We start from the raw sequence: 12,354 nt of genomic DNA, 5'->3' as shown, positions 1-12,354 counted from the left end.
AAACAAATGATATGTATAGAATCAATACATTGTGACTGTAGACAAAGCAAAAACCAATACAGTTTTTAATAGATTTTATGGTATAAGCATGCAAGTGCAAAGGTGTTTGGAGGGCAGTCAACAGTACCTGCATAAGCAGCAACTTCTTATTCCTCAGCTTTCTCAATAGCCTATAAAAATCTTCCATCTTGGGCTGGAGAGATGGCTCAGAGGTTAAGAGCACTGGCTGCTTTTGTAGAGGACTTGAGGTTTGATTCCCAGCACCCACATGGCAGCTAACAAAGGTCTATAACTCAGTTCCAGGGGATTCGATGCCCTCTTCTGACCTCTGCGGGCATTGCATGACATGGGTGCACTTACATACATGCAGACAATATACTCATACACATAACAATAAAAATAATAAATAAAATATAAAAAATCTGCCATCTCCTACTTACCTATCTCTTTCACTGAGGTTTAATCTACTCTACTCTCTCTGAAAACTAGGCAAACAGTGGGGATCTATTCTCTTTACTCTCCAGAACAGTTTTATCTACTGTATAACAATGCCTGCTCTGGCATTTAAAGATCATAATGTTTGTCTGTATTACTTTTGTTTCCCAGATTTCTCTTGCCTTTCTTGACATCTGGGCATCTAGCAGGCATTTTTCCTCCTCTTAGACTCTCAGGTCAAATCTTCAATGATGCCCAGATTCATTGGTACTCCACAGTGACTGGTACCCCAGACTTCCTTTTTCTCTTCATCTCGAGTCTCTGTTTCTTTTTTTGTCCTTTGTTAATGCTCAATGTGACTTTCCCATGGCTCTGTCCTATTGATTGCTGGGATCTCTAACTCAGTGCCTTCTTGTATTTACCACCTCTTTCTTGTTGCCTCTTTTACTCCCTCACAAGACTGTTCCCCCACTTCATGAGATCACGCTGCCCTGTAATGTGAGTTACTCTGGTGTCCTTTAGTTTCGCGTCTTCCACGTCACTGGTTTCTAGAAGCAAGTCAAGTCTGTTTGCTCCATAACTGCCCTCACAAAGTAGGGGAGAAGACAAACAAGAAAACAAAGCAAGTTCTTTTATCCCTTCTTACTTTTTTTCCTATGTAGTTTTTGTTGTTGTGCTTTAACTTTTTGAGATAGTCTTTCTGTATAGCCCAGGCTGGCCTCAGCTCTCAGTCCTTCTGACTCTTGAATGTTTAGTTTCAGACATGCACCCCCTCAAGCAGCTCTCTCCTGCTAATGGATCTTGAAAGAATTAGGTCTTCATAAGTATAATCCCTGGCAACTTTCCTGCCTTCCTAAATATGTGTGAAGGAATATCTGATATCCAGGTTCTGCTTTTACACAGCTCTGTCATTCTCTAGCACAGGACTTTGAATTACTGCTTAATACTCCATCTCTTTGTCTGTAAAGTGAGAAAAACATCAGAGAATTTGAAACCTACCACAGGCCTGTCTCTGTATTTTATTGGCCCACCTTGAAGGTATAGAGAAGCAAATTCCAGGTTGTCAGGTGTAATGTCAGTGGAGGGCAAGAGCCACCCCCCAGCTGAAACTGGACTGCAAAGACCTCAAAGTTCTTGTCCGTGAAGATTTAGGCACTGTGAAATGTAGATGTTAACAGGGCAGATATGCTCAGTAACAGGAACTACAAGGAGGTGACCATGCAGAGAGAATTGCTGGATGATTTTCTCCCTGGCACTTGGGAGCCTCTCACTTAAGGCTTCATGCTTTCCCTTTCTTCCCAGCTCTCCACATTTCTCCCCACTCCTCCCCAAAACATGATGTAATTTTCATTCTTAACTAGTCCTGGTTATAAAACCAAGGCCTTGTGTACATTATAATTTATTGCAATTCAATAAAGTTTTAAGTTCATGAATTTTAAAACCAAATGATACTATGATTTAATAACCCTTCAAAAATAAGTGGAAGTTAAAATAGAGGAAAGAGGATTTTTATTTCCTTGTTATTTGCATTCCCCCCCCCTTTTTTTGCACTTGATGGAGAAAGGAGTGTAGATTCTTACTTAACCAGAGGTCAGAATCTGCTACTTGTTTCTAAAGGTTCCTCCCCTTATGGCCTCTTCTTTGAAATAGACCAAAACTGTATGATATATATATATATTTCAGAACAATTTCTTTTCTTCTTTACTTAAAGTGTTATGAGAGCTATAATTATTTTCTTTCAATTATTCCCAAGGCAATATCTTGAAAAGCTGCTTCAATGGGTGTAAAAACATAATTATTCAGTAGACCTCTGTTACAAAGCCAGTATAAAGGGATAAGGACAGTAGCCTCATTCTAAGGTTTCCTCTTACAGCAAGAAAAAGACCTCATTGAGCATTAGTAGAGGGATTTGAGTTGTAGTATATTTAACCGAATGGCAAGAGATAAAGAACTTTACAATAGGGGCTTCATCTATAAAACACGGCTTGTTCTTCAGTCATAAACCAGCATCCTGCTCTGCACAGATAAGGAGAAATGAAAAATTAATCAAAGGAACACAATTCCTTCACGTAGACAGTTATACTGTGTAATTCAGATCCAACCCCCTTTCTGTATGTAAAACTTGTTTTCCCACTTCAATAAAACAAGCTTCTCTTGGCTTCACTTCAATTTTGCCCTAGCTCTGCTTTTAAAGTCATTACTTTGAAGAATAATTTTTATTGTTTCTCTCTAACTAACACCTAATGGTTTTCTAACTCTTCCCCTAAAATGAGTATTATAAAATGTTTTTTTGTCTATCTACTATGTAAAAACTTGAACTTTATTATATAAAGGCCCAATGCATTTTAGCACAGGTTGATGCTAATTTCTTTTTTTTGGCATTTTCTATAAATGCAATGCCATGGGCCTTATATCTAAGAAGGAAAGTACTTTGTGCATTTGTTCATAGTAATTTTGTTCCATTCTCTTCCTTTAATACCCTCCTTTTCCTGTTTAAAGTCCAGTGTATTAAAGCTATAGTAAGGCAAATGATTCCTACCAATCCCATTGCTATTAAAACTCCTTTCAATATAAGATTATCTCTGCTAAGTGCAGGAGCAGAGTGCAGGGGGAGAAGCAGAGACACCAGGGCAACGTTGGACACAGCTGACTTCAGGGAGTTTCTATCTGTTGCTCTCATGGCCACATATACTCCGTGGTTTCCTTGTATTTCTCCATCAGGTCCATGGTCAGGTTCATTGGCAAAAAGCTTGGGTGAGAATGTAAAGATCTCCCTGTTGCCAGCTTGCTGAGGATTCAGCTCTGACGTGTTCACTAAAATGGCACTGTTAAAGTCACCCTGAATGCTCCGTAGACTTCTACTCATTCTTATTTCGTAGCTCGTAGCTGAAATTAAAAATATAGAAGGGAAGGTTAAGTCACCTTGAGTTTGTTAGAAATGAGAATAGCCACCAAAAGCAACAAGATCAAGGAATAAAGAACAAGAAAAGTAAGAGCCAAACTCTAAAACCGCGAAGGCTCATATTAAAATCTGACTTCATACTCGTCGAAATCAAGGTACAAATTAATCAGGGATTCTTTTTCCCCTTATGTTATTATGTAGATTTTATGTCACTTTATTTGAACTGCTGCCAGTCCTTGCTTTAATTAGTGAAGCTTATTGTAACATTTGTATTGGAAATAACTAAAAAAATTGACCACGTAAAGTTAAAAAGTAGTAATGTGGTAAGAGTAAGCCTATGAGATTAAAAAAAAAAACTAGAATGTCTCAATAACTAAAACACAACAGACAACAGTGTCAATGTATATCCAAAAATAGAACAAAGTATATTTAGGAATTTGGTATACGGTGAAAGTGGCTTTCAAATTAATATGGGAGAATGCAAATTTCTCAACAGTGGTGCTGTGTAAAAGCCTGGGAAAGATGGTGTAGGTAGAAGCAAAGGCCTTAGAAAAGTGACAGGAGAAGACACTCATCTATGTCCTCCTAAAAAGCAAGGGCGAGAAAGACTGGAGCCAGGGGACTGCACCCACCTCTGCCACGGGAATGGTGGTGGCCAGAAACAGGACAGGAGAACATGCCAGCATTTTCACCAGTCACAGAAAACAGTACCCTGAACTTGACTTGAAAATACACAAACAAATGCTGCCTAAATAGTCTTCAGGGGGCCAGTCCTTCCAGTATTTGGAAGCATGTGCTGTACTGTACAGAATCCTTTTCTGCTCAAGAGGCCACCTCAGTGTGCGGTTTATGTTTCTAGTCAAGGTTTCTGGGTGATTAGTGCCAATAAGTCTTCAGTCCTGGGAAGACAGTGCACATTACTCCCTGCATTCCAGGATTTAAGGTGTTATCAGTAACTCAGAGCTTTTTATGATAACCCTCTGTAACTGTCTTCATCATCTCTGAAGACCAAAGCTATTTTAACCCAACTAATCCTCAACACAGTTCTTAGAAATCCTGTCTGTGCAGGGTATGGAGAGATGGTTCAGTGGTTAAGAACATTTGCTGCCCTCGCAGAGGACTGGAGTTCAGTTCTCAGCACCCATGTGGGGCAGCTCACAATGGTCTGTAACTCCGGCTCCGGGGTGCTGCCTACTTCTGGCTTCTGCAGGCACCCATACACAACAGTGCACACACACACACACACACACACACACACACACACACACAGAGTAATCAAATCAGATCAAATAAAAAATGAAATACTGTCTATGGAAAGGTAGGTATTGAAGCTCCAAGCCTACCCTGGCCCTGATCGAAGTCTTCTCCAGGTGCTGTCCAAGACAGGATCACTTCGTCTTTCATTTTTACAGCTTCTAGGTCGATAATTTTGCATGGTGGAAACATGTCAGGATGGGGGCCAGTTGGAACTTGCAGCACTGAAAAGGAGCCCCCAGAGCTTACTCGGCTCAGGCCCCACTGCTCCTCCTCACTCTTGTGCCCTGGTGTTTTGGGAGCATTCATCTGAATATTATCTGGAGCACAAAGAACAGCCAAAATAGCAAATCACAAATCTTCCAGACATTCTTGACAGATAACTGAGATATTTCTACACCTTATTTTAAAGCACATCTTTAGAGTAACTGACTTTATTCAATCATGCACTCATTCATCCATTCATTCACCCGATACATATTCACTGGGAGCATATGCTACGCTGGTAATCAGAAAAAACAGTCTCCCTCATGAAATTACGGTCATGTTAGTCATATTAGTAAATACACATTTACAAACTGTGACTAATATAAAAGGCAACAAACCAGGGAGCTATGAAAGACAATGACTCAGGCACATAATTTAGGGTGGCATCAGGAAGTAACATTTAACAACTTTCCTAAAGATTGAGTCAGACAGGTAAGAAGTGAAGGGCAAAACATCCTAGGCAAAAGGAACGGCTTGTATGAAGACAGAGTGTGGAAAAGCTGCAGAATAGGGAGACCGAGTTAAAGAGGAGGGTAGCTGTAGCTACCTGAGGAACTATTGGCAATCAATGGCTGCTGGGAGGGAAGAGTCAGTCTCTTTCAAGGATGAGACTCTTGGTAGCTTAACCAGGCTCCAATGGGTGCACCCACACTGAAGGACATTTGGGGGCACAATATTAGACTCTATAGGCCTTATATATATTATATAATATATATACTATATTATATATATGACTATACTAAATTGGGCAGGGGGCAGTAAGAGAAGGTGTGGATGGGTAAGGGATCTAAATATCATAAGAATATATTGTATGAAAATCGCAAAACTTCAATAAAAATATAAAGAAGAAGAAGAGGAGGAGGAGGAGGGGGAAGGGAGGAAGAGCAGGAGCAGGAGCAGGCACAGGAAGAAGAGGAAGAGGAAGAGTGTAGCTGGGGAAACAGGTCAGGGGTACTGCACTTGCCTAGTATGCATGGTACCCCAGGCTTAACCCCTAGCAGCATAACAGACAAACAGAAAGAAAGAAGAATAGCTTGGGTGAGACAGAAGTTCATGTGTGGCCTGGGGACCAGGTGTAGTGGTTTTATATTTTAATCTCGGTGTTCCGAGGAAGCAGGAAGTGACATGATCAGTCTGCTTTCTAGTAGGCTGCTAAGAAAATGAATCAAACCACAACAAGTAAGGGGTCAATTTGAGACAGTCAACTAGTAGTAGTCCAGAGGAAAGAGGATGAGGGCAGCCTGGGACGGCTACTGCAGAAGGAGTAAGAAAGGACAGTGCAAGGTGCACTTTGGAGATCAAGTCAGCAGAAATTAATGATAGATTTGAATATGGAATGAGCAGTGAAAAGTTGATTAAAAGATAGCTCCTAAAATAGTTTTAAATTGGTGTAATTTAGTAGAAGAAACAAGCTAAGGAGAAAGAGACCAAAAATTATAAGACTTGTGATTCTTCTAACAAATCAGAGCTGGTTAAAGATAGATTTTCAGGCCAAAAAGAAGTTTTAGCTAGATTCAATAAATTTGAAGTTATGAATTTGGAGGTTATGGGCATATAAATATTATCAAAGCCATATGGATTAATGGGGTAACCTGTTAATGATTTCTAGCTGTTATAAGTAGTGCTCACTGAGCACGTTCTATGGTCAGGTAGTGTTCACTGAGTGCTTTCTATGGTCAGGCACTTTAAATACCTTTCTGTATCAAATATTGAATTTTCCTTGCAATGTAGAAGGTACAGTTATTGTCCCTATACATTACAGATGATGAGACAGAAGCAGAGAGAAGCTAAGTAATTTGCTCAGTGTCACACAGCAGTAAACGAAGAAGCTGGGCTTCAGACCCAAGCAGTGTGGCTCCAGAAAGCGGAAGGTGAGGAGTGACCTCTCAGAATTTCCAGCAGTTGGAGGCCTGATAGAAAGAAGCTGAGAGGACAGCTCAGTGGAGGAGCACATGCTTGGCATGCACAAGACCCTGGGTTCCATGCAACAAAATGAAGCAAAGATAAGAAAGAAAAAAAGAAAGAAAGAGGATGAGAGGGAAAGAGAGAAACCCTGTATTTTTAGAAATGAAAGTGATTAGAAATGGTTTCTGAGGCTGCTTTTAAAGATAGCAGGACAGGGAAGACTTCGATTTTTCTGTTATATTTTAACTACTGTTTCCTAGCAGGAACTAAAGTAATACTGTTTTATAAAAAAAGAATAGATAGCTTCTTCTATTTGGAACGTTTCTCTTGAAGGAAAACAGAATCTCTTCAGGAATCTTTCAGATTGTCTGTGGCACCCAGGCTCAGTATATTCAGGAAGTCTATCCTGTATAGATTATTTGGACTGACTGCATCCTGCTCGCAACTCCTAACGTTTTGCTCCCCCCTCCACTTGCCTTAAACTTCTGTAAAGGAAATATGAGAGCCTAAAACCTAGACACTGTAATAAATCTCTTTATCTATTAATAATTCTGATTAAATAATCACAAGGCAACATTCAATATAGTTATTAAAACAGAGAGGAGAAATCTATAGGAATTACCTATTGTCTCTTATCCATGACCATGAATTACCAAGGATTAAAGAGACAGTCGACAAATTATATACTGATTTCAGGATAGTTTTTGTGTGTATGTGTGGCACTGGGGATTGAACCGTAGGGCTTCAAGCACTCTTGCTTGAACCTAGGCAAGCACTCTTCCACTGAGCTATAGCCACAGACCTTAGTTTGGAGATTCCATTTCTCTCAGTTCTCTCCTTGCCTTCTTCCCACCTTCCTTTCTTCCTGTGCTTATCATAGACACACACTCATCAGCAATACATACATGAACTGACATTACTCACATTCACAGTGCCAATGGTTCTTACCATTTGCTATATAACCTGGTACATACATCGCATGGCTTCCTGGGACAGAGTGGGCTAGGGTGCTGATGCTGGGAGAGTGATGGACATGCACCGTCAAGCTATATCTACCACTTACAGCAAAGGAGAAAAAATACCTGGAGTAAACTCCATCATTTTTTATAACATCAGCACCTGTGTATACATAAATAAAGATTCATTGTCAACACTTGTTCATTACAGTTGAGTGCTAATATTTAGTAAGATATTAAAACACTACTCCCTTTATTATTTCTATTTTAGCATATATTATCATACGCATAGCTACTTTTGATATTATAACGTGGTTTAAAGATCTGATGGCTTCATAAATTCTTCCTGTGATTCCATGACCTCTGAAAAGGTATTTTCTAATGGTGAATGACCTACAGTCATATTACTCTGACTGTGCCCAACCTCATCTAAAGGTCAATGGCTTGTATCTGCTTCAGTGCTAACAAAACACCTAAAAAAATCACTGCAAAGCTCTAATTCTTATAACTGCAAATAATAATAGTTTTCTATAGAAGTCAAGAACATTCTTAGGCTTATGTATGGTCACAGACCCTTTTGTCAGATGGCTTTCTATGGTCTTCCACCTTTATGCTCAGGCAATGCCATTCTGAGGAGCTGTGTGGGGACTCTTTCCCCAAGTTTTCAGTGATTCTATGAGAATTAGGAATCTGGTAAGAAGATGTGAGAGGCATCTGTGATACCTGCCACCCCATTAATCACTAGAATGGATTCAGCTGATCTTGCTGACTAGGTGGGTGTTCCCCTTCCTCTGTCAGCACTCCCTGGGTGTCCCTCCCAAAGCAGCACACTCAGTTGAAAAGGATGACCTTCCCTGAGGGGGGACTGGTCTTCAGTCAAGGGTATATTAGTAGCTATGGGCCTCGGCTAGAATCTCAGACAAGCTCTCAAGCATCTGCTAAGATTGAACAGGAGAGCAAATGGATCGAAGGAACTTTACAGGTAAGAGTAACATCTAAGCAACCTCATCACAGTGTAACTCTTGAGAACCAGAACAATGCCGTGCTATTCCTTGTTACCTGCTCCATTATCCAAAAGTTTCAGCATAATAGGATCTCCAGTCTCTGTCTCAATTGTTGCCATGACAGTGGCGTTAAGAATGGGATTCAGTCCCTTTCTCACATTTGCATAAATTGTCACAGGATGGGGGAAGTAGGTGCTATCTCTTTCCACAAAGGCATTCACAGTGACTGGGGGCCTGACAGGGCTGGAGGCCCGGGAGGCCACTGTCACTGTCAGGGCTTGAGGAGAATGATGAGTATTGTTCAGGGTGTAAGTCCAGAGCCCAGGCTGCAAAACAAAGGTTTTATTTTTGTAATATGTGAAGAAAAAATGTGGCCCTTAATTTTAAAGCCTATATTTATGCCTCTATTATTTTTGATGTTCTGTTGATGTTATATTTTTATTTTAATGTAAGAAAGGGATGTTAGAAATGGCAGTATTAGTTAAGTGATGGTTAACAAAGCCGCCTTTGTTGTTAGGCAACTCTAGAAGGAATTTATCCTGGGTTTATTGGAGCAGGAGGAAGAACTTTAACTCACAGTTTTAGAACATTGTCATAACAGCATCCAGCTTCAAAGCACTTTGCAAACATTAATCTGAACTCCTTTCCCCAAAAGGAATTTAAATATTTTTATTCCTTTCAAAACTGATAAAATTATATCAAACTGAGTGGCCATTATGACACACCCTGGGCTAAAACAACAACATTCTTCTATTGTTCTATTTCCCAAACCTTGAAAAATCTCAAACACCAAAACTACATATGCTACTGGGGACCAAGAAAATAACCTATTATTTTAAAGAGGTAAGAATTATAGAATGACTATGTTGAATAATTTGTAGAAATCCTGCTGTCACCCTCTTAAGCTAGACTGCCTGAAAGAAACAAAAACGTTTGAAAGAAAAAAGGCTAAGATTTCCATGCAGCAGAGTATTGCTTTGTAATACACACACACACACACACACACACATATATATCATATATATATATATATGATATATCATATATGTGTGCATTGTTTTGGCCTCTGCTGCTCCTTTTAAAACCCTGGAGGTAATCAGAGGAATCAGAAAAAACACAATGTGTCAAGGTGAGGGTCAGGTGGCCCTTCTTCAATGGGATTCATGTGTGTGCCGTTTTCCAGAAAGGTCTGAGTCAAGTACCAAAGTCATCTCTCTAGATGTCCATTTTTACTTTGGAATCATGACTGTAACAGATACATTGACAGGGACTGCCACATCAAAATGTTCCCTTTGGTGTTTTGATACAGGGCTGGCGCCTGATCCATATAAAGAGGTCAGGCAAGAGAGCAAGAAAGATGTGCAGTGTTCATGGCCCTCATGCGCAGGTGAGAAAAGAACACAAAGAATTTGCAGAAAAGTTCAGTAGGAACAGAGTCAGATGTTTTGGGGAAAGGTGAGGAATGAGCTGGAGCAGAAGCCAGACACAAAGGGCCCAGAGCCCAGCCTTGACTGCTCCGATTTCAACCTGAGAGTGCCGCAGAGTTCTGAGCAGCAGACAGGCTGATCGGATGTTTGCCTCGGAAAGATCATCTGAAGGGGTGGAGGTCGCCTTGTATGGCTGTCAGCCAGAATCCAAACAGGCCAGTTAAGAAGCTGCTGCCCATCTGGTCATTGTGGCACACCTGTAGTCCCACTTGGGAACTTGAGAAGCTGAAGTGGTAGGAGTGCTTGGGTTTGGGATTTTGAGTCCAACCTGGACAGCAATGCAAGACCTTGTAAAACAAAAGTGGTAAAGTAGTGGGAGAAGGCGGGAAGGGGAAGCAGGGAGGCAGAGTAGACATGATGCCTGAGGGAGGCAGAGTCCTGCTCTGAGCTTCCAGTTCTTCCCTGTGACTGCCAGGATTCAATCCCCACTCCCTCTGCTGTCCTGCACAGCCCTTGCTGCTTATCAACTGGACCCCACGAAAACTTCTCCTGCCCTTATGCACACTCTGGTGTGGTATACCTACTCAGGTGCTTACTACTGTCAGAGTATTTTATTCTAAAGAATCCACAAGACCCAGAACACAGCAGATGCTACAAACATACATATTGTATTGGCATATTCGAAAGAGTATGCAGAGTTGTTCCTAACATATAGGAAACATGTGTGTATGTATTATGTAAAGAAAGATATAGGTTTCAGGGGATGGGGAGATGGCTGTGTGGTTAGGAGTTGGCACTGCTCTTGCAGAGGACCAGAGTTTAGTTCAGTGCCCACACTGGTCATCTCATCGCCTGGAACTCCAGTTCCAGGGGGATTTGATACTTCTGACCTCCAGGGACACCTGTACTCATGTGCATGTGCAAACACACATATACATAATTAAAAATAAAATAAATCTTTAAGAAGGAAAGACATAGGTTTTAAAACAGTATTTGTGCTACTAGTGGACACACTCATTTCCATTATTAAAGTAAGATGTCTTTATCTGATATTTAAAGTTTTAGCTAGACTTTGCTCCTCTTACAGTTCTAACATTCACAAGAATGTCTTTCGAGTTTTGAGATGGCCTAACAAAATTTCCTTACAGTTGTGTGCCACCACACGCCTTCATTGTTCATTTGTTTGTTTGATTGTTTTCTTCTGGTGCTGGGGATCAAACCCAGGGCCTTGTGCATGCTAGGCAAGCATGCTACCTTGATACATTTAATCATGTGACTCAGCTGAACGGCAATGTGCTTAGCTCAGTGCTGTCGGTTATGAACAGGCTCCTACACCCACCTTAGCAGTTCCAGCAATCTGAAGGCCGGCTGTCTGAAAGGCCAGATTGGTGATGAAATTGCTCGTGTTATATTTTCTTCCATTAGGATCAAATAACACAATCTCAGGGGGACTGCCGGTCTGCCATGTGACCAGAAAAACAGTGTCGTTGCCCACACTGCTGTCCACAGTCACAGTTCTGGTGAGTTGGTGCTGAGGCCGCACAGTTACACCCATACTTTCAAGCTGTTAAAGAGAACATCTATGTGAAAGCTTCCAGGGAATGCATAGAAGCTCCCTCTTTTTCTTTGTTTTTAAGACAAACTCGAAGAGGCAAAAGTAAATACATTTAATTCTGACATGCACTATACTTATGTAAACCAAAGAAAATATTGTGCAAGATGTAACTAGTTATAAAATATCTCATTATAGTTAACGTATCACTTCATGCTATTTCTGTTTGAGACGAGGTCTCACATAGCCCAGGCTGGCCTTCAACTCCTGATCCTCCTCCTCCAAGTGCAGTGATCACAGTTGTGTGCCACCATGCTCCTCCACTGTTCATTTCTTTGATTGTTTTCTGTGATCACAGTTGTGTGCCACCATGCTCCTCCACTGTTCATTTGTTTGTTTGATTGTTTTCTTCTGGTGCTAGGGATCAAACCTAGGACCTTGTACATGCTAGGCAAGCATGCTATCTCTAGCCACTCCATTATCCCTCAAAAATAATTTAGCTCTTCTCATATCATCTCATCCAGCTAAGCATTGGCCTCACATCATCACTTATAATGATGAGCTTTTAGAAAGTTTTGCTTATGACTATGCTTACATTCTCTTAATTTGTATATAATATACAGATTCTTTTACATATCTCAGTAAGAAATAA

The 12,354-nt window shown here is 40.7% G+C and overlaps 1 protein-coding gene across 3 annotated transcripts in view; it reads right to left on the bottom strand.

Annotated features, from left to right (window-relative positions):
• Positions 1-1,927: 1,927 nt before the first annotated feature.
• The window catches only part of Clca2 (chloride channel accessory 2), a 32,613-nt gene continuing 22,186 nt past the window's right edge, over positions 1,928-12,354 (bottom strand). For 2 of the 3 annotated variants that reach the window (XM_017796412.1, XM_008826249.3), the window contains 5 exons: positions 11,490-11,714; positions 8,779-9,049; positions 7,712-7,882; positions 4,681-4,911; positions 1,928-3,321 (listed from right to left, as the gene is read on the bottom strand). In XM_017796412.1, coding sequence (XP_017651901.1) covers positions 2,879-3,321; positions 4,681-4,911; positions 7,712-7,882; positions 8,779-9,049; positions 11,490-11,714 — 1,341 coding nt within the window. In that variant the 3' untranslated portion in view covers positions 1,928-2,878. The remainder of the gene's footprint in view (positions 3,322-4,680; positions 4,912-7,711; positions 7,883-8,778; positions 9,050-11,489; positions 11,715-12,354) is intronic. The other variant, XM_017796413.2, reaches the window with a different exon arrangement.

This window comes from Nannospalax galili, unplaced genomic scaffold, assembly GCF_000622305.1.
Source record: "Nannospalax galili isolate Female #2095 unplaced genomic scaffold, S.galili_v1.0 scaffold9, whole genome shotgun sequence".
In the NCBI taxonomy this organism is placed as follows: domain Eukaryota; kingdom Metazoa; phylum Chordata; class Mammalia; order Rodentia; family Spalacidae; genus Nannospalax; species Nannospalax galili.
The sequence above is the reverse complement of the archived record's forward strand: the minus strand, read 5'-3'. Positions and strand labels throughout refer to the sequence as shown.